Source organism: Vombatus ursinus, unplaced genomic scaffold (assembly GCF_900497805.2).
Source record: "Vombatus ursinus unplaced genomic scaffold, bare-nosed wombat genome assembly UNPS02014830.1, whole genome shotgun sequence".
Lineage (NCBI taxonomy): Eukaryota > Metazoa > Chordata > Mammalia > Diprotodontia > Vombatidae > Vombatus > Vombatus ursinus.
Genome location: NW_020954608.1, coordinates 28,112,998 through 28,137,686, shown reverse-complemented (window position 1 = coordinate 28,137,686; position 24,689 = coordinate 28,112,998). Strand labels below are relative to the sequence as shown.

The window sequence follows — 24,689 nt, the reverse complement described above, 5'->3', positions numbered from 1 at the left end:
GTGTAGAGGAAAGCCTAACAGCAAAAACCAGAAGGTTGTTGGGTTTTTTTAAAAAGCTATAGTGGGGGAAAAAGATAAAGATCAGTGCTTTCCTTTTGAGAAGTTCACTAACCATTCCTTTAAATGTTAATACAGTTTGTCTTAATATCTTTCTGACACTTTCTTGGTTTTGTGAATTTAGGCATGAATGCAAAATAATAATGATGAGGGGCAAGAGGAAGAAGAGTATGAAATGTACAAATAAGTAAGGGACAGAGTGACTTCTCACCCTGTCTCTTACTTGTTTACATATCTCTAAAGCAGCCTCCCTCACTCCATCTATTCTAGCCTTTCTATCCTGTCTATGTGGTTTGTCCCATTTTGCAGAAGAGTAAGACATGGTATAGCATGAGGGGAGGGGGCGGGGAAATGTCTAAATATCATTCCTTGTTGGCAGACAAAATAATCAAATTTGGGTGCCAGAGCCCCAGATGGAACAGGTTTTGTGGATAATCTGCACTACCTTTAGAAAATTCTTGCTTCTTCCATTCCATTTACTCTTTCTCTGACCTCATTTCTAACTTTATTCCTACACATTGTGAGGAGGCCCTGTGAGGCACTGGCTTTGGAATCAGAGGACCTGGGTCAAAGACAAGTCCTTGGAACCAGGTAACCCTGGCATAGTCCTATAATTTTCTTTTTAGTTCAGTATCTGCATCTATAGAATGAGGGGGTTGGATTAGATGACTCCTAAAATCTCTCCCAGCTTCAAATCTATAATCCTATGATATTCTTGAATAATGTAAAGGACAGTATCTCTAGTATCCATGGTGCTATCATTCACCTGAGAGCGCTGCCTCCAAAGTTACCAATGATCTCTTAACTTCCAAATCTAGCGGCCTTTTTTCAGTCCTCATTCTTCTTGATCTCTCTACAGAATTTGACACTGTTGATCACCAACTTGGGGACACTTTCTTCTCTGTAGGCTAACACTGCTCTATCCTGGTTCTCCTCTCTGTCTAACCATTCTTTCTCCATTTCTTTTGCTAGTCCTTTATCCATGATACACTCACCAACTACAGATGCCCTCCTTGGACTCTCCTGGTCCCTCTTCTCATTTGGCTCTATACTATTTTACCTGGTGATTGCTTCAGCTCCTAGCATTTCACTTATCTCTATGCAAATGATTCCCAGATCTGTATGTCCAGCCCCAGGATCTCTGCTGAGTTAACTCATTTATCACCAACAACGTTTTAGACATTTTGAAATAGATGTCCTCTAAGCATCTCATGTTCAACATGTCCAAAACTGAACTCATTATTTTTTCCCCAAACCATCCCTTTTTTTGAATTTTGTTATTTCTATGAAGGGCATGGCAAACCTCCCAATAACCCAAGCTCACAAACTCACTGTCATCATTCACTTCTCATTCTTGCTCACCCAACATATGTAATTTGTTGTCAGATCTCGTGGTTTTTACCTCCATAGCACCCATCATGCACATTCCCTTCTCTCTACCCACACAGCCATCACCTTAGGTTAGGCCTTCCATTTCTTTTACTTCTTGCCTGGGCTACAGCTTATCTGTCTTCAATAGCAGCATTCTAATTTGTCTTCACTGAAGAAGGAAATGGCAGACCACTCCAATAACTTTGCCAAGAAAACCCCAAATTGGGTCACAAAGAGTCGGACATGACTGAAAACGGCTAAACAGCAACAACAAAAATTTGTCTTCTGGCCTCATTTTTTTCTCCTTTTGGATACATCCTCCACTCAGCTGCTAAGGCCATTTTAAGTAACAACAATAAAGCTAGCATTTATATAGGGCATATGTGCCAGGCACTGTGCTTTACAATTATTATCTCATTTGATCTTCACAACAACCCTACAAAGTCGATGCTACATCATCCCTATTTTACAGTTGAGGAAATGAGGCAAAAGGAAATCAAGTGACTTGCTCAAGGTCACACAGCTAGGAATTGTCTGAGGCTGGATTTGAATTCAGGTCTTCCTGACTCTAGGCCCAGTGCTCTATCCACTGGGCCACCTTGCTGTTTTTTCTAAAGTATAAGTGTCATCACCTCCCTATATTGCTTCAGTGTAAGTCTGAGCATGTCATCCCTCTGCTCCAGGGGCTCCCCATTACCTCCAGGATCAAATATGAACTTCACATTTAAAGCTTTTCATAAGATGCTTCCTTCCTACCTCTCTAGTCTTCTTATTTCCAACCTATCTCTTCCCCTCCCCCCTCACCTCTCAACCTTTTACAATCTAGCTACAACACAGGTCTACTTGCCCTTCCTTGAACTCAATGTGCCAACTCCTAATACTTTGCCCCCTCACCTCTTCCCCCTCACCTCCACCTTCTAATTTCCCAAGACTTACCTCAAATCTCACCTTCTTCAGGGAGATTGTTACCTGTCCCTCTAAATGCTAATTACCTTCCATTTACTCTGGATATAGCTTACGTATAGCTAGTGATTTATATGTTGGTACCTTTGTAAGCTTTGTGAGGGCAGGGATTGCTTTTTACTTTCTTTATATAACTTTCTTTATATGCTCAGTAGTACCTAGCTCATAGTAAGCTCTTACTAAGATAAGTTCTCTATACTGAAAAATCCCAAGTTTCTTGTTTGTACTTGAGTCAAAAAATATAAAATTTAACCTTCGTTCCTAATGACCTAGCATCCCTGGGTTAGTAAATGAATATTTTCTATATTTTATGTGCCCCTCAGTTTCTCAGAGCATTTGTCTTCCCCATGGTTAAGGCTCTGAGTTCTTCCCTTCTAGTGAGGTTCTCTATTTTTAAAAGGACTCTTACTTTCTTACATCTGGAGGATGAGCCTCAGGCCTTTCCCAAGTCCTCTGCCCTTTCCACTTAAAACGTGTTTTGATGCTTTACTGATCCTCATTTTCAAATCAAAGATACACCTTTTTTAAATGAAGTTCAGGCTAGGAAGGGAGAATATCAGGGCCAGAGCTTGAATTAAAACTACAAGGTCTTAATTCCTTGACCTGAAGTTTACTTTCCTCAGCCACTCTTCATAAGAAGCAGAGCTGGTGATAAGCTCTTATGTGTCACTTTCCATTAATAGTTCTCATGTCTCTTTTGAAGTAATAATTACCGTAAGGACTTTGGGAGAACACTTCTGTTATCTTACCAATAATCTGAGGCATTGTGCCTTATCCAAGGCACTGTGCTAGTTATTGGGGATAGAAATAAAAAACCAAATCAGTCACTGTCCTCAAGGAGATTTCATTCTGTAGGGAAAAAACATGTACTTAGACATGTATACTGTGTGTGTGTGTGTGTGTGTGTGTGTGTGTGTGTGTGTGTAAGTATGGGGAATAGATGCTATCAGCTGGGGGATGAGACCTCATATAGGAGGGGACAACTACATATATATACCTATTTGGGCCTAATAGCAGCCATCTCTGGGAGGTGGGGGAAAGGGAAGAAAGAAAAAGAAATTTACCTGATAATTTTATTGTATATTTGAAAGGAACAGCAAGTTGTACACAGTAGATTTGCAGTTTCATGTGCAGTCTTTTTTTTATTTTATTGTACTATGTTATGGAAATGCTTGTTTTATTTTATAAATTAAAAAGAAAAATGGAAGCCAGGGATTCCAAGAGGCAAAAGAGAGGAGAGGATGGATTCCATGCTTAGAGAAAAGCCTTGGCAAGGGCCAAGAGATGGGAGATGGAATATTGTGAACAAGGAGCAATAAACAGGTCTGTTGGTTTGGAATGTGGACTACATGAAGGGCATGAAGATTGTGAATGCTCTCCCCCACCCCCAACCCCACTCCCACTCCCACTCAAGATTGCATTTTATCCGAGGAGCATGAGGAAGTCACTGGAGGCGACTTTTCCAGCAGGGAAGTGACATGGTCAGGCTTATACTTTCAGAATAGCATTTTAGCAGCTGTGTGGAAAATGGATTTGAGAGGGGAGCACCTTTGGGCTCTCTGCCCAAAGAAAGAGTATCCAGAAAAGTCAATGAAAACCTAGATTCTAGACACTGTTTTTCATGGACAAAGAAATTTAGGACTAGATGAAACTTAAGCAGTCACCTGATTCAATCCCTTCATTTTGCAGAAATGAAGAAACTCAACAGTGGTCACTGGCTATGGATATACTCAGAAGGTAACTTGGTCAGAAAGGCACAATCTGGTTTTAAAGTCTAGAAAGGGAGTTTGAATTTCAGGTGTTTAGGGACTCATTCCTTTACTCAAATTACTTAACCTTTTGGCATCTTCGCTTCCTAATCTGTTGAATAGGCGTGAAAATTCTGTTCTATCTCTCATACATGTCTTAAGAATGTGTTTTTGTGAAAGAGTATACATATGCCAAATAAAAAGCCATCTTGGGATGGTATCCAATATAGAACATGTGGGAATATTTACATTCTATGAGCTTCCAAAGCTTGGCTTAAGGCATTTGATCTTTTCCACTTTCCTCTTTTATGAGGGTGATTTAATTTTCTCTTCTCACTAAGGCAAAGGAAAAGCTACTCACCACCTGAACTGAGCATGGATCTGTTATATAGATATAGCTTTTTAAACCAATGCAGAAATGACATTACGAGACTCTCTAGAGTCAAACTGCTTTTAAGACATGCATGTTTAATGGATGGCTCAGCTGAGGCTATAGATATTTGTGTTAAATGGAATGGACTCCACCAGCTTCCCTGATAAGGAAGGTCAGGTGCCACAGACTGGGAAACATCCTAGATGAAGAGGAATTTTTTCTGGATTCAAACAGATTCCAAGGTCTGGAATCTTCATAAAAATGACATATTATACCTGCCCCTATATAAAGAATACAGCATGTAGTCAGCATTGGAAAAACATAACAGTTTTGCTGGGGATTCTTTCCAGAATGAATCAACAATAATTAATTACTATATGTCAGTAGGAAGGAAGGTCTCTCGGAGAATATGCCAGGGAACTTTCCTCGGCCCTCGCTGTTCAACACTTTTATCAATGCCTTAAATGAATAGGTGGATGACCAACTTATTAAACCTGAAAATGACACAAAGCTTGGAGTACAGAGAATGAACTGGATGGCAGAGTCAAAAATCTAAAAAGACTTACTTCAATATGCCAGAATGATAGGATGAAATGACTAAGATGAAATTAATAGGGAACCATATAAAATTCTATACTTAAGTTAAAAAAAATCAGGGGGCTAGACAGCAAGCAGTTCATGTAAAGATGTAGGGGCGGGGATGGTGGACAGAACACTCATTCTATTGGTCTAGTGTCCCTAGACGTGTACTCTGAAATATCTTTTCAGAACTGGTAATGGGTTGGTGTTCAGCTTTTTACTGGTCCTACTGTGAACATACTGCAAGATAGATAGAGTGTGGGAAACAATCAGTGGGAAAGAGTTGTACAATCCTCACCTCTAGTTACTCCAAAATTGTTAGCTGGTTCTTTTATTTTAGCACTGTCTTCTGGGATGGTCTATTTTACCAGTGAGAAGTCAGCTCTCAATAGTTTGCACGGCCTCAGGAACAAACATTTACACTACCTATCTTAGTGTGCCTCAAGCTTCCACCAAGCCATTAGTTTCTAGCTCCAAGTTGATAACAGACCCTTGAGGGGAAAGATGGGGGGGGGGGGAAGAGTCTCTAAATGCAACAACCAAAATGTTTTCCTTTCTCTTGGTTAATATCTGTGGAGTGGGTAGATAGGGGTATGGCAGGGCAGGGTTTATGTCCGGGAGGGATTCAATAAGTGCTAAGCCTTCTCATTCTCTTGACTCTCCCCAGGTAACGAACCCCTCAAATCCAAATTCTGTGCCTCAGCTGAAGTCAGCTGAGGATGGAATTTTCCCAGGAGAATTTCTCTCCTTCTGCATAACGTGGTTACCTCTCCATATGAGATAGCATAGGCACCACTGACAGAATTATAATATTGAAATCTTTCCTATCAGTGATGAAAATGGTTAAGATTAACTCTGAAATGTATGCAGCTGTTAAACAAATCAAAAAGACACTACATTTTAGCTTAAATGTACCTAACTAGCTGGGGTTAAGGATTCATACTGCGCCTTGTGAAATGAACCTATTATGTATGTACTCTTTTGATTCAAGCTCATTTTGTGTACTTTTTGTATCATCAGGCTGGTTGTAACTAAAATTGCATTGCTGATCATACTCTTTAGAGTTCCGAATTCGAATTTTTTTTCCTGTTGGGAATTGTTATGCAAATTGTTTATTTCCACTTTTTGAACCTGTGTTAACACATTTTAAAAGAACTAGGAAAATGTAGAGGTTGAAAATTATTGTGCATTTGAATTCAACATGCATTTTAAAAAAGAGACAGGAGAACTTGAAAGTGTCCTTAATCACTCTATGTTGTATGTATTTAGAAAGGGGCAATGGTTCATTGGGCTAAGCCAAAAACCAGGGATGTTGGAGCCAGGAGTTCTAATTCTGACTTTGACTGATTTATACTTTGGCTTAAGTTACTTGACCTCTCTCTGACACCTCAAAGCTTTCTGTAAAATGTTAGCAATAATTCTGTCCAATTTTAAGGGATTGTTGCAAAAGTTAACTAATCATGCATAATAAAGTTCTTTGCAAACACACAATGAACATTCTTCTAAAAGATTAATGAAACACACAATTCCAATTGTTTCTGATATTTTGTCATGCATTTTTTTTTCTCTCCCTAGGGGATAAATTAGCTAGTTACAGCAATGGAAAGAATATTCTTATTTGGGAACACAAAGGTAAAAGTTCAAGGGAACACAATGTGGGGACATATGACACAACAAAAGAAACATTAGAGCTATATAGTATAGAACTTGACTTTTCTATGTATTTCATAGAGAAATGATTCAAGTGTATATGTTACTGTAATAGATTAGTAGGGTTTAACATGTTTGGTAATAAAATCATGACTCTTATCTTGATTCATTTAACTCACGTTCCCATTATTGTGCTCTACATTACAACTGGAAAGGGTTATAGACTTTGTTTGTATTCCATGATTGCATTGAAATTCAAATGCAGTTATTAGCTTCATTTAAATAATATACTTATACCCCCCTCCCTTTTGCCCTGACACAGATACTTTAAGAGAAAGGCAAATAAATGTTTGTAGGTATATATCATGCATATGTATATAGACATATATAATATATGCAGCATTTATTAGATAGACATTTTCACTATGAAATAAGAAACTTTATTACACTTTTATGTTTACCACTCTCAGCTTTGCAAAACCTTCTGTGAAAATACATGAAGGTAGGGCAGCTAGGTGGTGCCTAGATAGAGCACCAGCCCTGGAGTCAGGAGGACCTGAGTTCAAATCTGAACTCAGACACATAACACTTACTAGCTGTGTGACTCTGGGCAAGTCACTTAACCCCAATTGTCTCACAAAAAAAAAAAAGAAAGAAAGAAAGAAAAAAAAAGAAAAAGAAAAGAAAGAAAGAAAATACATGAAGGAATGTGAACACCCTGTGTACATACCTGACACAAAAGTACAAAACCACAGGTCCTGACTTTTTGGGAAAGTCATGTTCCAACACTCTGCGATCTAGCTGAAGCCAGTTTAAATGTCCCCTGAGAAAAACAGAGAAAAAAAAATGAAAGTCTATGATATTTCCAAAGATTCTTGGCTCTGTGTGTGTGTGTGTGTGCGAGTGTGCATGTGTGTGTTCATGTGTTCATATCATGCACAACTCATCCAAACCTCTAATTGAGATGTGCAATATGAGGATAAGCCTGGAGGTTTTGCTTAATGACATAGGGATTCTTCTGTGTAGGCATTCTTCTGTGATATCATAGGGTCAGTATTTTGAGAAAGCTTGGAAAATAGCAAATATGAAGTCTAATAGGAAAAAAACAATTACATGAGGATACAGAATGACCATTTATATTTGGTTTCTATTTCCAAGATTTCATTGAAATTCAAATGAAGTAATTAACTTCATTCAAATAATTTATTAACAAGTCTTCTTTTTCTCTTGTAATTTCCCCCTCCACACTCTTTAATGTCTTTTTCTTAGGAATTCAAAACACTTTATAGATCTTTCATCAATCCACATAATTTCTCTATAGAAGAAGATGGAGAGAAAGCAACATTTCCATTTAAAATGGCAAAAGAAAGCCATTGAACAGTATAATGAAGTTATAATTCTCTTTTTTCATCTTATACTTATTATTTTTCTACTTAGGGGTTGATTATGATCTTTGCTTAAATTCATCAATGACACTAAATACTTGATCTCCTTGAAAAGTAGGAAGACATGGCAGCCAAGGAAAGGCAATGGAAGCTTAGACAACAAGCATTTGCAAAACATTACAGAGTGGTAGAAGATTGTACATAACATCCCCTTATAACATGGTAGAAAGGAGTAGAATTAAAAATTGGAGAGTCAGCTAAATTACATTATCCCAAGTATATTTATGAAAGTGGAAAACAAAAAACAGGAAATGGAGGAGATGAGACTATTTCTATTTTCTATGTTGATCTATCATCTGTATAAATGTGAATTTATATTATTATTGTATCTTCTGATTATCATTACTCAACAAAGCATAAAACAGAGAAAGGTGTTCACCAACATCACAGTGGTTGTTTTGTGCAATACCCCAATGGAAGAAGAAGGCCTTTAGTTGGTGAGATTCCTATTTGTGGATGACATTATGCTGATATCATCAGTGCTCAGAGTACTACACAACCTCCTTAATGAGATCCACAGTCAATCAAATAAGATCATCCTAAGAATCTACAAAGGAAACACTTAATGAATAAGGAGTTCCTATTGCCTAGACTATGGCATACAGTTGGATAGTTCATCAAGCTGGGCTCAAAATTCAATGGGAAGAGTACCAGCTGGAATAAATTTGGAAATTGCATAAAGCTTTCAACAATCTCCAAATACTTCCTTCCATAAAAGTTTGAAATAATCTTTGATGCTTCACTGTTACTCTCCTCTTAATTCAGCTGCCGAATCTTGTTGTTTCTGCCTTCACATGTCTCAATCCATTCTTTTTTTTCCATCCACCTGACCACTAACCTAGGTCAGGATCTTATTACCTCTCAATTGGATTGTTGCAATAGCTTTCTAATTAATCTTCTTGTCTTAAGTATCTTCTATCTTCAGTCAGTCCTCAATAGAACTCAACAGAACAGAGCCAAATAGATATTCCTAAAAGATAGGTCTTACCATGTCACTACTCAAAAAATTCTATTGACTACCTATTGCTTCTAGGATAATGATGATGATGATGATGATAATGTTTTTACAGTGCTTACTATGCGAACCACCTTGGGAGGTAGGTGCTATTATTATCCTATGCTATTATTATTATTTTTCAGATGAGGTAACTGAAGCAGAGGATAAAATAACTTTTCTCTTTGGCATTTAAGTCTCAAAACCTAGCTCCATTCTATCTTTCCATGCTTTTTGTACTCTTCATGCATTTTAAATTCTACAGATATGACATTCCATCATCTACCTCTGTGCCTCTGCACAGGCTACCCCTCAATATCCTGGAATGCATTCCCTCTTCACCATGGTTTCTTAGATTTCCTGGTTTCCTTCATGGCTCAACTCAACAACCATGCATAATCAATGAAGTTAGAATTTGATGGGAAACAGTTTCTGGGGGGGAAAAATCTTTGCAGTAAATTTCTCTGATAAAGGTCTAATATCTAAAACACATAGTTAGCTAATATAATTAAATATGTAAAAGTTATTTCTCAATACATAATCAAAAGATGTGAAGAGGTTTCAAATAAAGAAACTATATGAAAAATGCTCCAACTCACTAATAGTAAGTGAAACTCAAATTTAAGAACCTCTCTGGTTTATACTCCTTACCAATCAGATTGGCAAGGATGACAAAATATGAAAATGGCAAATGTTGGAGTGAGTGGGCAAGATAACTCTACTCTCGCATTCACTGTTGGTGGTGCTGTGAAATACCCCAACCATTTAGGAAAGCAATATGGAACTAAATCCCTTCCCCCTATATCACTACGTTGTTGATACCACTGCTAGACATAACCTCTAAAAAGGTCAAATACATAGGGAAAGGGAAAAGGAACCATATGAATAAAAAATACTAAGAGCAACATTTTCTGCTGTAGCAAGAAATTTGGAAAGAAAGTGGGTATCTGTCAATAAGAGAATGGCTGAACAAATTGTGGTATATGAATATAAAGGAATATTATTGCACTGTAAGAAATGATAAATATGAAAAATTCAGAGAAACCTGAAAAGATTTGTATGCACTGATGCAGAGTTAAATAAATAAAACCAAGGGGAAAATTTGCATGATGACCACAATAATGCAAAGAGAAACAATTCTGAAGGAATATAAGACTTTGACCAATGTAGCAACCAATCATGACTTGAGAAGATCAACAAAGCAGCATGTCACCTATCCCTTAGAAAGGTGATGGACTAGATGTGCAGAACAAGACGTGCATTTTCAGACAGAGTCAACAGGTTGAATTATTTTTGCTTGCTTATACTTACTTCTTAAAGGAAAGGTTTTATGGGGGGGTAGTTAGGGGGTAGTGATAGAGATGCAAAAAAAAAAAAGAAAAAAAGGACATCAATGAAACAACAAAAAGTGAACAGAAAAGAACAAAAGGGTGATAAGGAAATATAAACAGGGTAGTTTTGTAGCTTCCATGATAAATATGATATGCAGAAGTTCATAGTTTCATATATAATTCCATTTTGAGTTTTTTTTTTGTATAATGGAATGTTTATATTTGTTCACAATTGCTGAATTCACAATAAAAAGAAAATTTAAAGGAACGAAATGGGGAAAAAATCCTCAAGTACTACTTCTTACATGAGGCTTTCTTGATTCCTAAAGTTGTTTGTCTTTCCCCTTTTTATATTCAATTTGTGTATATTTTGTGCAACATGGTTGCACATATGCTTATGAGGTGTTCACCTCTTTGCCCGCTACTTGATGCATCATATTCATTCCATATTCTAACATAACCCAGGAGTATATTTGGATATTTCTCTATTAACTACTAGAATTGCTACTTCCTTTTCTTTAGTAAATCAATTATCTCTGAGTCACCTTCCCAGTTTTCTACTAACTAGCATTTATACTTCTAAGGTTTCCAAAACACTTTATACACTATCCAAATATTACTTATTTAATAAACTAGAGAAACAGATTTTCCCAGAAGCAATTGCTCACCTCTCTCCATATATATCAAGCCCCCTAATCTGATATTAGAGTTACTGGCTATAGTACTATTTATTAACAGAAAAATAAAGTGGCAGCTAGGTGGCACAGTGGATAGAGCACTGGCTCTGAAGTCAGAAGGACCTGAGTTCAAATCCTACCTCAGACCAAACACTTGACACTTACTTGCTGTGTGACCCTGGGCAAGTCACTTAACCCCAATTGCCTAAAAATAAAAGAAAAAAAAAGAAAAAAAAAGAAAAAAAAAGAAAAAGAAATAATAATGGACATACTTTTTTAAAAAACAGAATTTTAGCTATGGAAAAAGATCACATCCAGAATCACATCTAATCACTATCATTCCTTTTGACTTATCCTCGTTTCTGAAACATGGTCCCTCCATTCAGTTTTTCTAGATAGCAGCCAAACTCTCTCTAGAATCCTTGTTTTCAATATAAGGGTATAAATATAAATTATATCCATTTCTGTCCTCTCCTAATCTCTCTCCAGATATGACAGGTTCCTTTCTAGCATGACAGCAAAATCTCTTCAGTCTCTTCACAGAACCAAGAAATTCTCTTTAAAATGTTTCTTTATAAGAATTAAACTATATTAGCAGAAAAAAAGTTCTCTTCATATTCTTTCTTATTACCTTCATTTCTCTTCAACCATCACATCTATTTCTTTTCAGGATGACAGTTGGACTACCAATATGTTGTAGACTTCTCATAGAAAATGGCAAACTGTAACTATCTTAGGTCTCCAAAGTACTCTTAGAGATAAAGAAGCTTCTCTGTGTGAGAAGCAACTGAGGATGGCGCATTTGCATTTATCCATCTGTGCATATACTGTTCCCACCAATATAAAAGAAGCTCCCGAGGGTAGAGGCAACATTGTTTGTCTTCATATCCTCAGTGACCAGTACAATGCCAACAAACAGCAGATACTTAATAAGTGAATGAATGTGCCATATTTTTAAAGCCAACGTGATGCTGTCTGTGAATCTTAGAACACCACAATCTTCCAAAACTGAGTTATGCAAAAGACAATGTGTGTATACACATACACATCTATACATACATACATAAATGCACATGTATCTATATATACCCCTACCATATATATGTATGTGTGTGTGCCATATATGTAATATTCTGAAGGCTATTTATAACCCCTATACTTATATATACACACATACATATACATATGTATGTGTATAAAACCAATGACTTGAATGAAAAAAAAAGTGGTATAAAAGAGATCATTCAGGAAATATATAATCATAGAGAGATCAAGAAATAATAGATGGACAGTCCAAGTACCTCATCGGTACATGCAAAATATTAAAAGACCCAGAAAAGGCCCTATAGTTCATTGGATATATATGAGGTTTATTTTTTCATTTTCTTTTGTTTTGAGAATGGCTTTCCCTCTCTCACCCAAGTTGAAAGTTCAGCACTCATGAGCCCAATCTCAATGCTGACTGATAGGGAAGATCTAACCTGCTCTGTTTCTTGACCTGGACTGCTTTACCCCTTCTTAAGCACTCTGGTGGTCCTCTGCTCTCAGGGGCTTACCATGTTAGTGCTACACAGTATGGAGACTCAGTTGGCTGTAGCTCAGCATTCTAGAACCCAATGGATCTATCAGCCTTAGTTTTCCCTAGTAGCAGAGATTATAGGTGTAGGCCCCTACTAGTCTGGGGTAGATTTTTTTGTGAAGGATTTATGGGACAAAATGGACACAAATCATACAAGACAACAAGGCATAGATGGGTTGCAATCTGTACCATTGTAGGCTATGCATACCACTGTACAGGTCCATGGAATACTGAAGAAAATAATTCTCTATACCTATTCCATCTTAGTTTATTATCCAATGGGAGAGAAAACTTAGCAGTTCTCTCCAAAAAAAAAAAAAAAGAAGCAGTATCTTTTGTGAATTTTGGACATGAGCTACATGAGAGGAAAAATAAAATAGTATCTGATATGATGTGTCCTTTTTTCTCTCTTAGTTAGCCAGAGATTCCACCAAGAATAGGTAGATAGAGTATTCTAAAACCTGCAATGACTTGGAGGCTCCCTGACTGGTTGACAGTGAGAATAGAACCACAATTTTGATGAGGGGTTCTTAACTTTTTTAATGCCATTGACCCCTTTGATAGTCTGTTAAAGATTATGGACTCATTTTCAGAATTTTTTTTAATGCATAAAGAAAAATGCGTAGGAATACAAAGGAAACCAACTATATTGAAATAGTTATCTACATACACATATACACGTGTGTTGAAATACATGTGAACATGTGTATATAGATATATGTATATACATGTATATATATATATATGTGTGTGTATTTTTAAAAGCTTATTCTCTTCTGATTACTTTTAGACTTGTGTATTATTTCTGAAGGTATAAACTTTCTCCTTTACAAGTTAGCTGCTAGAAAAGACACACTAAGTCTTAATGCCTTGTTGGCAGAGAGGGCAAAGTGAAAGAAGGAAAGTGTGCTAGAAGCAGGATTCTCAGCATTAGTACTAATGACAGAGTCCAATACAACTAGCATGAAAGGGAAGCAGGTAGTTAAGGAAGTCTCTGAAACTAGGAAGCCTACCAGGAGAATCAGAAACTCAATACTTTGAGTTAGTACACTTACTTCCATATCTCGACTTTCCCCATTGCAGTTTTGATATATCACAGGTCAGCATAAGAAATTAAATGGGATTTTTTGGGGGAGTTTTGTGGAAGCCTCAGACCACACACGAGGACACAGAAAAAGTTTAGAAACTCAGAAATGCATAAAATATATGTATAGTATTGTATAATAACATATTTTATCTGTTAATACTATGATAATTCAGATTTCTTTTCTGGCATAAAGGGAGAGCCAAAAAATTTTACATGGATGTTCCAGATTTTGGGGGTACCATGCCCCTAACCATCCCACAGTGTGCAAGGAATAACTATTTCAGGAATGACTAGCATCAGATAGCAGCAAGGGAGAGCCCTATGGTATAGATTGGTATAGATTTCCCAGTGGTCTGATTTTCAGGGAAGCTAAGGTATGCCCTAAGTGGGACTTGTGCCTGGGGCAATCTCTTGTATTCTCTCTTATTTTAATTAGTAAAGCTACTACTCAGCAAATATAACCCACTGCACTGTATGGCCTCAGGTTACTGCCGTCCCCTGAGATGGATAGATCATTTTTACGATACAAGCATATGAAGGATTGGTGGAAATATTTGTGGACTTAAAAAAAAAATCTATGCGGAACATCCTGGTTTTGTATGACCTTGGGGAAGTTACCTTACACCTCTGTGCCTCAGTTTCCCCTCATGTAAAATGAGGGGATTGGGCTACATGATCTTTAAGGTTCTTTCTAGCTTTAAATCCAATGAACCATTTTATCAGAAAATGCTTACTAAGAATGGAAAAAAGGAATGAAAGAAGAATTATAGAAAGAGGATAAGAAAAAAAAATTACTAGTAAAACCATTCAGGCAGGAGTTGTTTAGTGTGGAGAAATGAAATTAATCAAAAACATGCTAGTGGTTTCAGGCACTATTTTGAAAACTTTCATCCAAAAGCACCATTTGTGCAAGAAAAGAAATTCCACTGCTCAAAAAAGCTCATAGAATATATTATACTGCATAAATAAATATTTATAATATGTTTTTCACCCAAGGAATTTTGAAGCATTTTGTCCCAGTCCTAAGGACCCTTCATACACATGTAGAAATATCACACACACACACACACACACACACACACACACACACACACATTTAAAACACTTCTTATATTCTTGGCTATTTTGTCATTTGCTCTATACATTGTAGGGAATAGGAGAAGAAATAAGAAGGCTAGGTAAATTCTTGTAACACTACACCACTAGGCATCATTTCCTTGGGTAAAAGAACCTCTAGGATTCCTTTGTGACTCTAAAGAAAAGCAGAAAGCATCTGAACTTTCTGGTCAGAGGGAGCAGACCACTCATAAGCCTTTAAAGAAGCACATTCCCATCTCTTTGTTTTCAAACAAAGCTTGTTCCATTTACTTAGCATACCTCTGCTAGGAGAACCCTCCCCATTTTCTCTGGGAAACATTTCCTGAACATTCAAGTCTACAATTACTATTCTTCCTCTTTTGTCCTTCTTTTCAAATCATTTAGGTCCCACAGTAGGTATTTATTATTTGGCATTTCTAATGATAACTTACATTTGTATATCATTCTTAGGGTTACAAAGCATTTTTCCTCTTAATATCCATTAGAACATGTTTTATTCTCCCTATTTTACAGAATAAGAAACTGAGGTTCAGAGAAGTTAAGTGACTTGCCCAGGACAAATAAGTAAGTATGGGAGCCTGAATTCAAATCTGGATCTCTATTAGCACTAAATTCAGTACTTTCTCTACAACATGCTGATGCACTTATCATAGACTGTCTTGTTACCTTTCTATGTCTACAGCTAGGTGGCTCAGTGGATAGAAAGCTAGGCCTGGAGTCAGGAAGATTCATCTTTCAGAGTTCAAATCTGACCTCAGAAACTTGCTAACTGTGTGACCCTGGGCAAGTCACTTAACCCTGTTTGCCTCAATTTCCTCATCTGTAAAACGAGCTAGAGAAGGAAAAGACAAATCACTCCAGTTTCTTTGCCAAGAAAACCCCAAAATGGGGTTATGAAGAGTTGTTCATGACTGAAAAATGACTGAACAACAACCTACCTCACATGTTAAATAATGAGCTTCATGAAGGCAGGGTTCATGCCTTCATTGTTTAGCATCTAGAATGATATCTTGCACGTAGTAGGCACTCAAAAATGTTTCTTGACTGTTTCCTTATTAAAGCAGTGCATCACCAATCATGTAAATACAATTTTAATTTTCTGCCTCATTGTACTGCTTTCTAACGGGCCAGTCTGGACTCAAGATGAGGAAGCTTTGGATTGCTTCATAGCACTGAATGATTTGAAAGAATAATAGCTTTATTTCAACCCATGCTTAAATAATAAGGAGGCACCTGAATCAGTGCAGAATGCTCCACATATGCCCTCAAGATTAGCTGTCATAGCTTGGGAAGCTCAGTTCAATCAATGAGCCATGCTTGAGAAATTCCCCCCAAAGGCGCATACATAATTGACAACGCAAGCTACTGGGGAACAGACTGGGGTCTCCTGGGATCATAATTCACACTACGGAGAATTTTTAAGTGGGTACATATTACATTAAATGACATGGGCATCACTTTGTATATGTTTTTCTAAGTGGTCTCTGACCCTCAAATTTCCCTTTTTCTGGTTTTCCTACTCTTCTTTAATGAGGATAAATGGATAAATGAATCAATATGCATATCTGTATGAAGACAGATTTGTTTAAATATACATGTACACATATATGTATGTATAAACTTGTAGCAATTAGTTTTAGCATTGCCTGAAGTCCGTCCTGTCCTTTGGAAGCTATTCACCATTTTCTCCACAAAGCATTCTTTGAAGCTTTCAGTTGAATGTGGGATACCCCAAAACTAACCAGGCATGATACTGCATGTCTACAATTCCTGCTACTGGGAGGACTTAATGAGGCTGACCCATGGCTTGAACTCTGAAGTTCAGAGCATTAGGGCATACACCTTTCAAAGTTGGTACCAACATGGTGAGCCCCTTGGAAAGGGGAGGTCACCAGGCTCCCTCTGGAGGTGTGAACCGGAACAGTTTCTGATCAGTTCATGAGGGATTGGGCCCAGGAATGACCTCCAGCCTGGGCAAGATAAGAAAACTAAAAAGAAAGAAGGAAAGGACAGAAGAAAGAAGGAAATGAAGGGAGGGAAGGTGGGAGGAAGGAAGGGAGAAAAGAAAGAAGGGAGGAAGGGAGAGAGGAAAGAAAGGAGGAGGAAAAAAAGAAAAAAAAAGGAGACACTCCCTCCTCAAGGTTCCTGTAGCACTTTTCTTGGACTGCTCCCTTGTACTAATAACATTGTACAGTATTTCCTTACATTAGAATATAAGCATGTAAGAGTGGAGATGAGGAGCTCAGTATTTTATCTCTCATCTACAATCTTTTCCAAGTAAAGAGGAAAGGGATTATGAGGGCATTCTTCCACCTACTGAAGACTTCTGGAACAAAATAAGCCTTTAAATCAGGAGTTCTGAACAGGGATTTGTAAACTTAAAAAAAATTGGTAACTATATTTCAATATAAGTGGTTTCCTTTGTAACTCTATGTATTTTATTGCATGTATTTAAAGATATTATTCTGAGAAGGATTCCACAGGCTTCACCAAACTGACAAAAGGGTGCAGAATACAAAAATGGTTAAGAATCCCCACTTAAAGAACAGCGGGACACCAAGTGCCAGCCTTCTCAAAACCTTGATTAGCTCAGAGATCTAGAAACTTGAACGTGTACCTGAGAATCTGAGAAACAGTAGATTTTGAAAAGTTAGAACTGGCAACTTTGCTTTTTCCTTTCCTTGAAACTACATGGCAGAAAAAGTAACTTGTTGAACTTGTTTATTTTGCCATCAATAAAAGTTTCCTACTATGGTTATTTTACTAAGATTAAGTGCCCCAAGTGTGTGCCTGTAGTGAAAGAGATTTCCTGCAAAGTCACAAGTAGGAAGGCCCTGATAGAAAAGTTCCTTTTGTTTCTAGGGAGATAAAGGCAAAAGCAGGACCTTTAAGATAGTGGGGCCATCAAAACCACCAGAAAATATAAAGAAAAAAGTTGGAAAGTCATGGCAGAAAAGTCTGAACTACATGGGAGAAATATTTGGGGCCAGACAGGGGACTGCCTTATTTACATATGGTCCTCACATTGAAAAATAAGATAAGGAAACAGATTCTAAAAGGAGCTAAGAACCCTACTAACCTTGGCAAACTACTCGCCTAGGGTTTAGTCTAACATTCAGCCTAGAAAAACTTTGAGGGGACTAACTTCATAGATAAGAAATTGGGGAATAAGAAAACTGGGGGAACTAAGAAAGATCTATGCCTACACACTACCTTCATGTTTACAAAGCACTTTTATCGCAATAATACACTTTTCTTTGTTATTTTGGAAACCCTTGTATATTTATTTCCCTATAGATGCTAGTAGTAAAATTGGGAGAAAATTCATAGGAGGGCTATGTGCTTATCTCAGAAGAAATAGAGGTATGTGTTTGCCTTAGAGAAAGCAAAGACAGGGAAAAATGACAGCCCTGGAGCCCATTCTACAGGATATGTGAGCCAGAGAAAGAAGGGGGTGGCATTGCTAAGAGAAGGAAGAAAGGAAATGTGTAGACAGCTGGCCTGGGACAGAGAAATATCTAAGAGGAGTGGTTAACACTGGCAGGTCTCTCATGACATGAACTACTAATGAGTAATTAAATTATTTTATTGGAATTTCTCTTCCCCTTGCCCTGAACATATTCTGTTATAGCACCTAATAAGCACTAAAATATTTAGCCGTAAGAGGGAGGAAGTTGGGTGGAAAGAAAAGAGAATAAGAGACCAGATCAAGACTTAAGTATATAGTTTTTTAGAATGAAAGAACATGCTCAAATGAAAATTAAATTCCTTCCTTAACTTATACTTGTGATGGTAGCTAAAGGTTTAAAATTTTCAAGAAAACATAAAGATGTGAGTTAACAACAGATGAACCTCTACAACCTGAAATAACTAATAGAAATATATAGTCTTACAATTTCCACACTTTTTTTTTACACCAAGGAATATGGGGGTTGGGGGGAGAGACAAGATGGTAGGGACAATCAAGAAAGAGCTGCCAGATTTCAAGAGGCTGCAGAAAGTCATAGGAATGCCAAAGAATCAAGGTCCAGGTTAGCATTAGAGGAATATGCTCACCAAAACCTGAAAAAGGCATTTGTAGAACTATGCTAATTTATGCCAATGGTATTATAATAAGGGGAAATAACACCAGAAGCAACATCTCTTAGACTCTAGTAAGAGTGGCATTTGGGGGGGGGGAGAGGAAGAGCAATTCTGAATATGAAAAGTACTATACTTCTGGGAGAAGAGGAAAAATGAGCTATTCTGAACACTAGGAATTTATTTTCAATAGTTGCTACCTAGAAGGATGCCAGTCACAAAAAACATTTAGATAAATTGTTTCTCATGTCATTCCCCAAACTGAGAAACCTTAACAGAAAGAAGACCAGGAGCAACAGCTTTGAACTTTGGAAAGCCTATGGGGGAGGGTATTACAAATGCTCTATTTTCTTTGGGGATTAACAGAAGGCTGCTATTATAATACCAGAGAATAACTTTCTTATTTCAGGAGCCTTAGGAAACACAGTTGGACTCCACTGTGGACTCTATGAGTTGGAACTACATCTTAGAATAAAGAAGAAGGGATGCCTAGGTCTTCGCTTCAATTTCTTATCACCGGAAAAGCCATTCTGTCCCATTCAGGACAATATTATCAGAAACTGAACAACACACACAAAAAAGAAAGAGTATGAAGAGTTAAATAATCTCCCCAAGGTGACTTTCAATGAATCTTTGTAGCTTCTACATATTTTTTCAGCCATGTATACAAGTGTATGTTTAAAAGGAAATACATTGCTCTAGAAGTACTAATATGATTGGAGTAGGGACTTTTAAAAATTTCATATTTTTGTTCCTATGTACCCTCAGATCTATTCCTTAGTAACCCATAACAATTTTGAAGAATCTTCATTTCCAATGATTTCTTCTTCCCTATGCAACAAGGTTTTGACCTATATGTACCTTCTAGCCCTCCTACTGATGTCTACTATTTTCTTTTGTAAAGAAAACAGCTGGTAAGGTTTCTATTATCCAATACATATTTGGAGACACCTCAGGCTTCTTTCCTTCAGCATAGTTATAGTTATGGAGGAAAAATTAGTGAGAGAATAGTAGGAAAAGTAAACATAGGCAAGAGAGGCCTTTCTTCATCAAGAAATGCCTGATAGCTTTCTCTTTATCACATCTACTGATTGGTGAGAATTCACACAAGGTCCTTTTGTAACAAGACTTGGAGGGAAAAAAACCAAACCAAACCAAAATTCATCGTTAAGACCAGAGCAGACAATTAGGAAATACTGTTGTTACTACTTTGGCTAATAAATAGTTTTTAAACTGAGGCAAGATAATGCTGATTCTGTTTGGTTATAAAGTAGGTCAGACAGTTAGATCCATCATAAATAGGAACAAAAATTCAATGTATTTATTTAACAAACTTTTAAACTTCTACATACAATCCACAGAGATTTTGGTTTAGGTGCTGGACATCTTCGATAATACAATGCTCTTTTTTTTCCCCCTTCTGTGAGCCCTAGGGTCTTCTGGGTATAATGAGGTCCATATAGAGGACATTCTGATATTTCTTGCCCTGCTTTCAGATTTTCACATGTGTGAATCAGCACTTGGCCTCTCTGAGGATGACAAACTTACTGGTCATTTCCAGTCATGTGCAGGCTCTGTTCAGAAGGACATAAAATACTTTGTATTCTTTTTTTTTTTTTAGTTATTTTTAGGCAATTGGGATTAAGTGACTTGCCCAGGGTCACACAGCTAGTGTCAAGTGTTTGGTCTGAGGTTGGATTTGAACTCAGGTCCTCCTGTCTTCAGGGGCAGTGCTCTATCCACTGTGCCACCTAGCTGCCCCAATAAATACTTTGAAATGACCGAGTGATCTTCTCATTGGCTGCTGATCTAGAGGAGCTGATGAATCAGCTGACATCTCTAAAGCAAACAGCTTTTAGCTCTGTCCTTTGCTTTCACTATTCCCTCTTCCATACTCTTTGGCACTAACCCACCCCCCTCCCCCCTCAAGGAGAAAGAGGTGTGAGAGACGCTTGTATCTTTTCTGCTTTGTGTTCCCTTTCCTGATTAGGTGGACTGAAAATCATTCTTGATGCGAATATGTCCAGACTCGGAAGTCCTTGTGAGTCCCAGTGCGCCTGGGTTTAATGAGTGGAGCTCACCGGCGGTAAGGGGAGCATCTGCATTTGAGAATAGAACCACTAACAATAAGAGGAGTCTGGCCGGGTTCCTGGTCTAATGTACCAGAAGATATTTGACTTTGAGGGAGACAGAGAAGAGTTCAGATGAAATATAAAATACATAGCCCAGCAAACTCCTGCCCTGTGTTTAGTTAAGTATCTATTTCCCAGAAGATTATAACATTAGTTATAAATTAAGTTTCTGGATCATGTTTTAAGTCATACTGTCAATGTAAGCTGTGAGTTTTTTTATATCTTTTAACATTTGTGGGTGGGAAATAAATACCCATTCTATATCTGATTCACATTGCACACTGACCATTTCTCCCTTTGGAAAGAACTAAATGTTAGTCACAAACTAAGCTTTAAATAATTTGGCCACAGGTCACTGGAGTGGGTGTACAATGAGATTAAGAGTGAAAGAAAAGGGAGCCATTCCCCCATCCCCATCCCCATCTTTAGAGGCCAGTGTCCTCCAGAACTGGCTCTTACCAGACAATGTCTCTGGGCCCAGAGCAAGAAAGTTCTTTAGTGGAGAAAGGAGTTAGGGCAGAGCTCTAGCCCTTTGATTCAGCAGCAATTGCTACTATTAGAAAAGGAAAGAAATTTAGTGAACACTTGGCCTCCTTACTGGAGTATGAGGAATGGTCTGGTAAGTGTAACCCTACTTATAGCTGCTTTTACCAAAGGAAAAAAATAAAGATCATTCCAAATCTTTTCATTTTTTTAATGACTTTAATTTTTTGATGGAAATAGTTTATTTCTTATGAAATGGTTTTTCAGAAAAACAAGATAATTACATGAAACCATTGTGAACATTGTTGTGTCTTTAGAAGTAAATTCAATGCTTCAAAAGGTCTGTGGTTTTGTTAGTATGGCAACTCTCTCCACCAACATGGAGCCCAATTCCTCTCTAACCTTGGATAGATGGTCTCTGAGAGTTACTGAAGCTAAAAAAATTTATCAACCTCAGCTGATCCTGGTTCGCTACCTTGTGTTTTAATCCTGTTGATGAGACTCTACACTTATACCTAGGCTGGTTCTCCAATAAAAGAAACAGTTGGTGGCTGAGGTAAAAGCTCTCTTAAGAGTGTTCTAGGTATAGAACAGATGCACAAAAAGAGAGCCAAATGACCCCAGTTTAATGAAACTCTTGGGCATAAAGAAGTCAAATAGTTACCTTTATGATATATGTGCGTCTGTGTATATATATGAAATTGTATGTATTCTAGCCTCTCTAAACAAAAAAAAATCAATGTAATTATTAACATTCATTGGATATGACCCAAATGCTGTTCAGAGAAAGTTTGGAGAACTGAGTAAGAAGATATGTTCAAGGTCTTGATAATCTGATTCTAAAATCCTAGTTCTAGAGCTGAGAGAGACCTCCAAGATCACTCATATTATAGATGAGAGAAACTTGGACCCACAGATGTCAGTGACTTGTACAGTTCAGACAGTTAGTCAGGATCAGCAATGGGATTTGAACCTAGGCACTCTGATTGACAAGAAGACTTTCCCAATCCCCTTTAATCTTTTTCTTTTTTTTTTTTGCTTTTTGGTGAGGCAATTGGGGTTAAGTGACTTGCCCAGGGTCACACAGCTAGTAAGTGTTGAATGTCTGAGGCCAGAATTGAACTCAGGTCCTCCTGACTCCAAGGCTGGAGCTCTATCCACTGTGCCACCTAGCTGCCCCACTCCTCTTTAATCTTAATGCCCACCCTCTGGCGTTGCCTGCCATTTATCCTGTTTATGCATATTTGTTTCCATATTGTCTTTTCTATTAGACTATGAACTTCTTTGAGAACAGACTGGTTTTTTTGCCTTTCTTTGTAAATCCAGTGCTTAGCGCAATGCCTGGTACATGGTAGGTGTTAATAAATAAATGCTAGTTGACTAACTACAAACAATGCTTGCACTGCACCAAGATGGTTATTTGACAACCCTGGGACCAAGTTTCCTCATCTACAAAATGGGGATAGTAATAATTACACTACCTAATTCACTGACTTGTTGTGATCATCAATTAAGATAACATATGTACAATCACCATGTAAAAATAGGCACTTAATATTTAGAATCAATTCCATAAGTAGGGTCTCTTTCTCTTTACCTTCTACCTGAGAATAATAATATAATAAGTATATGTAATATAATAAATATAATAAGAAGAGGAAAGGCAGACAATAAACTTAATATAGCAGCTATATATGCTAGGTACTGTGCTGTGCTAAGTTCTTTTTTCTTTTAAACTGTTATCTCATTTGATCCTCACAACAACCCTGCAAGGTAGATGCTATTATTATCTCGTTTACAGGTGAGGAAACAAAAGTTAAATGACTTGCCCAAAGTCACACAGCTAAAGCTCTGTGTCTAAGGATCAGAACTCTATCAATTGCCTCATCAGTTGCATCTCAAGAGAAGGAAGAGAAAAAAGAGCTCCCAGTGATATAGGACTTGAAGATTTTGAAAGCACTCCCTTCTCAACAAACCTGCAAGGTAGGTAAGAATCATTACTCCATTACTGCCTTTTCACTGGTACTGGTCAAAGAATGAGAGGAGTACATTGAAGGAAAAGTTCTGATGCCAAACTCTTTTTTTCTTCATTTACCTTAGTAAATCAAAGAGTTGTGGAAAAGCGCTTCTCTGATGATTAAATATGAGGCCCTGTTATTTTCTATAATGTCTGACATTCTAATGTGAGTTGTCTCTGGAGCAGTAATGAATGTTGAATGCCATATTACCAGAAGAAGCTATTAAGACACAGGCACAGAGATTGTTGCTATTGATTTTCTCCTCAAAGTCTCCTGATACAGTATTTCTAATGAATGGAAATCCCAAACCTATTCCTAAATAAATTACTCTCCTGGAGCTGCATTTTTATTGTTATTTCTTCCTCGACTGGAAAATTGCCTTTCTTGTTCCTTGCTTTAAAAATTTGCAAAACAACTCACCAAACTCATCTACTCCTTCCTTCTATCCTCTAAATATTCACTTTTTAAAAGTGTATTATGGGGTCACCCAAATGTAAAATTCAAAGATATTTCTAAAATGAGAAATACTGTTGATCATAAGATTAAAATTGAGATTTAAAAAGATACCGTAATGTAAAACATTCAAACTTGGAGGTGTCAATGAGTATAATTCTGCTAAAACATCAAGAACTGCCTGACATCTAAACATCAATAGTATCTACTTGGCTCTTACCTGTTACATACATATTAGGGTCTGGAAAAAGAAGAAGAAAAATACTTAGTCCTTAACCTCAAGGAGGCCACAATTTAGCAGAGAAATCTGGTAGATGCAATGCATGAATGGTAGGGTCTATTGGAGGTTGGGACCATACCAATGAGCCCCTGATGTCTAAACTGAAGCTTGGCCAAGATACTATAAGCTTATGAAAAAACTTAAAGTGAAGGATGTCATCAGGTGGAGCAGAGGTGCTTATGTGGAACAAATTACAGGAGTGAGGCAATATGATTGTTTATATTTTTTGTTCTTTAAAAAAAATAGTAGGACATGTCTTTTTAAAAAAATAATAATATATTGATCAAGAAT

The 24,689-nt window shown here is 37.3% G+C and overlaps 1 protein-coding gene across 3 annotated transcripts in view; it reads right to left on the bottom strand.

The window, feature by feature from the left end:
- Positions 1 to 24,689, bottom strand: part of FRMD4A (FERM domain containing 4A) — a 352,592-nt gene that overhangs the window by 167,127 nt on the left and 160,776 nt on the right. For all 3 annotated transcript variants that reach the window (XM_027838551.1, XM_027838548.1, XM_027838550.1), the window contains exon 4: positions 7,472 to 7,564. In XM_027838551.1, coding sequence (XP_027694352.1) covers positions 7,472 to 7,564 — 93 coding nt within the window. The remainder of the gene's footprint in view (positions 1 to 7,471; positions 7,565 to 24,689) is intronic.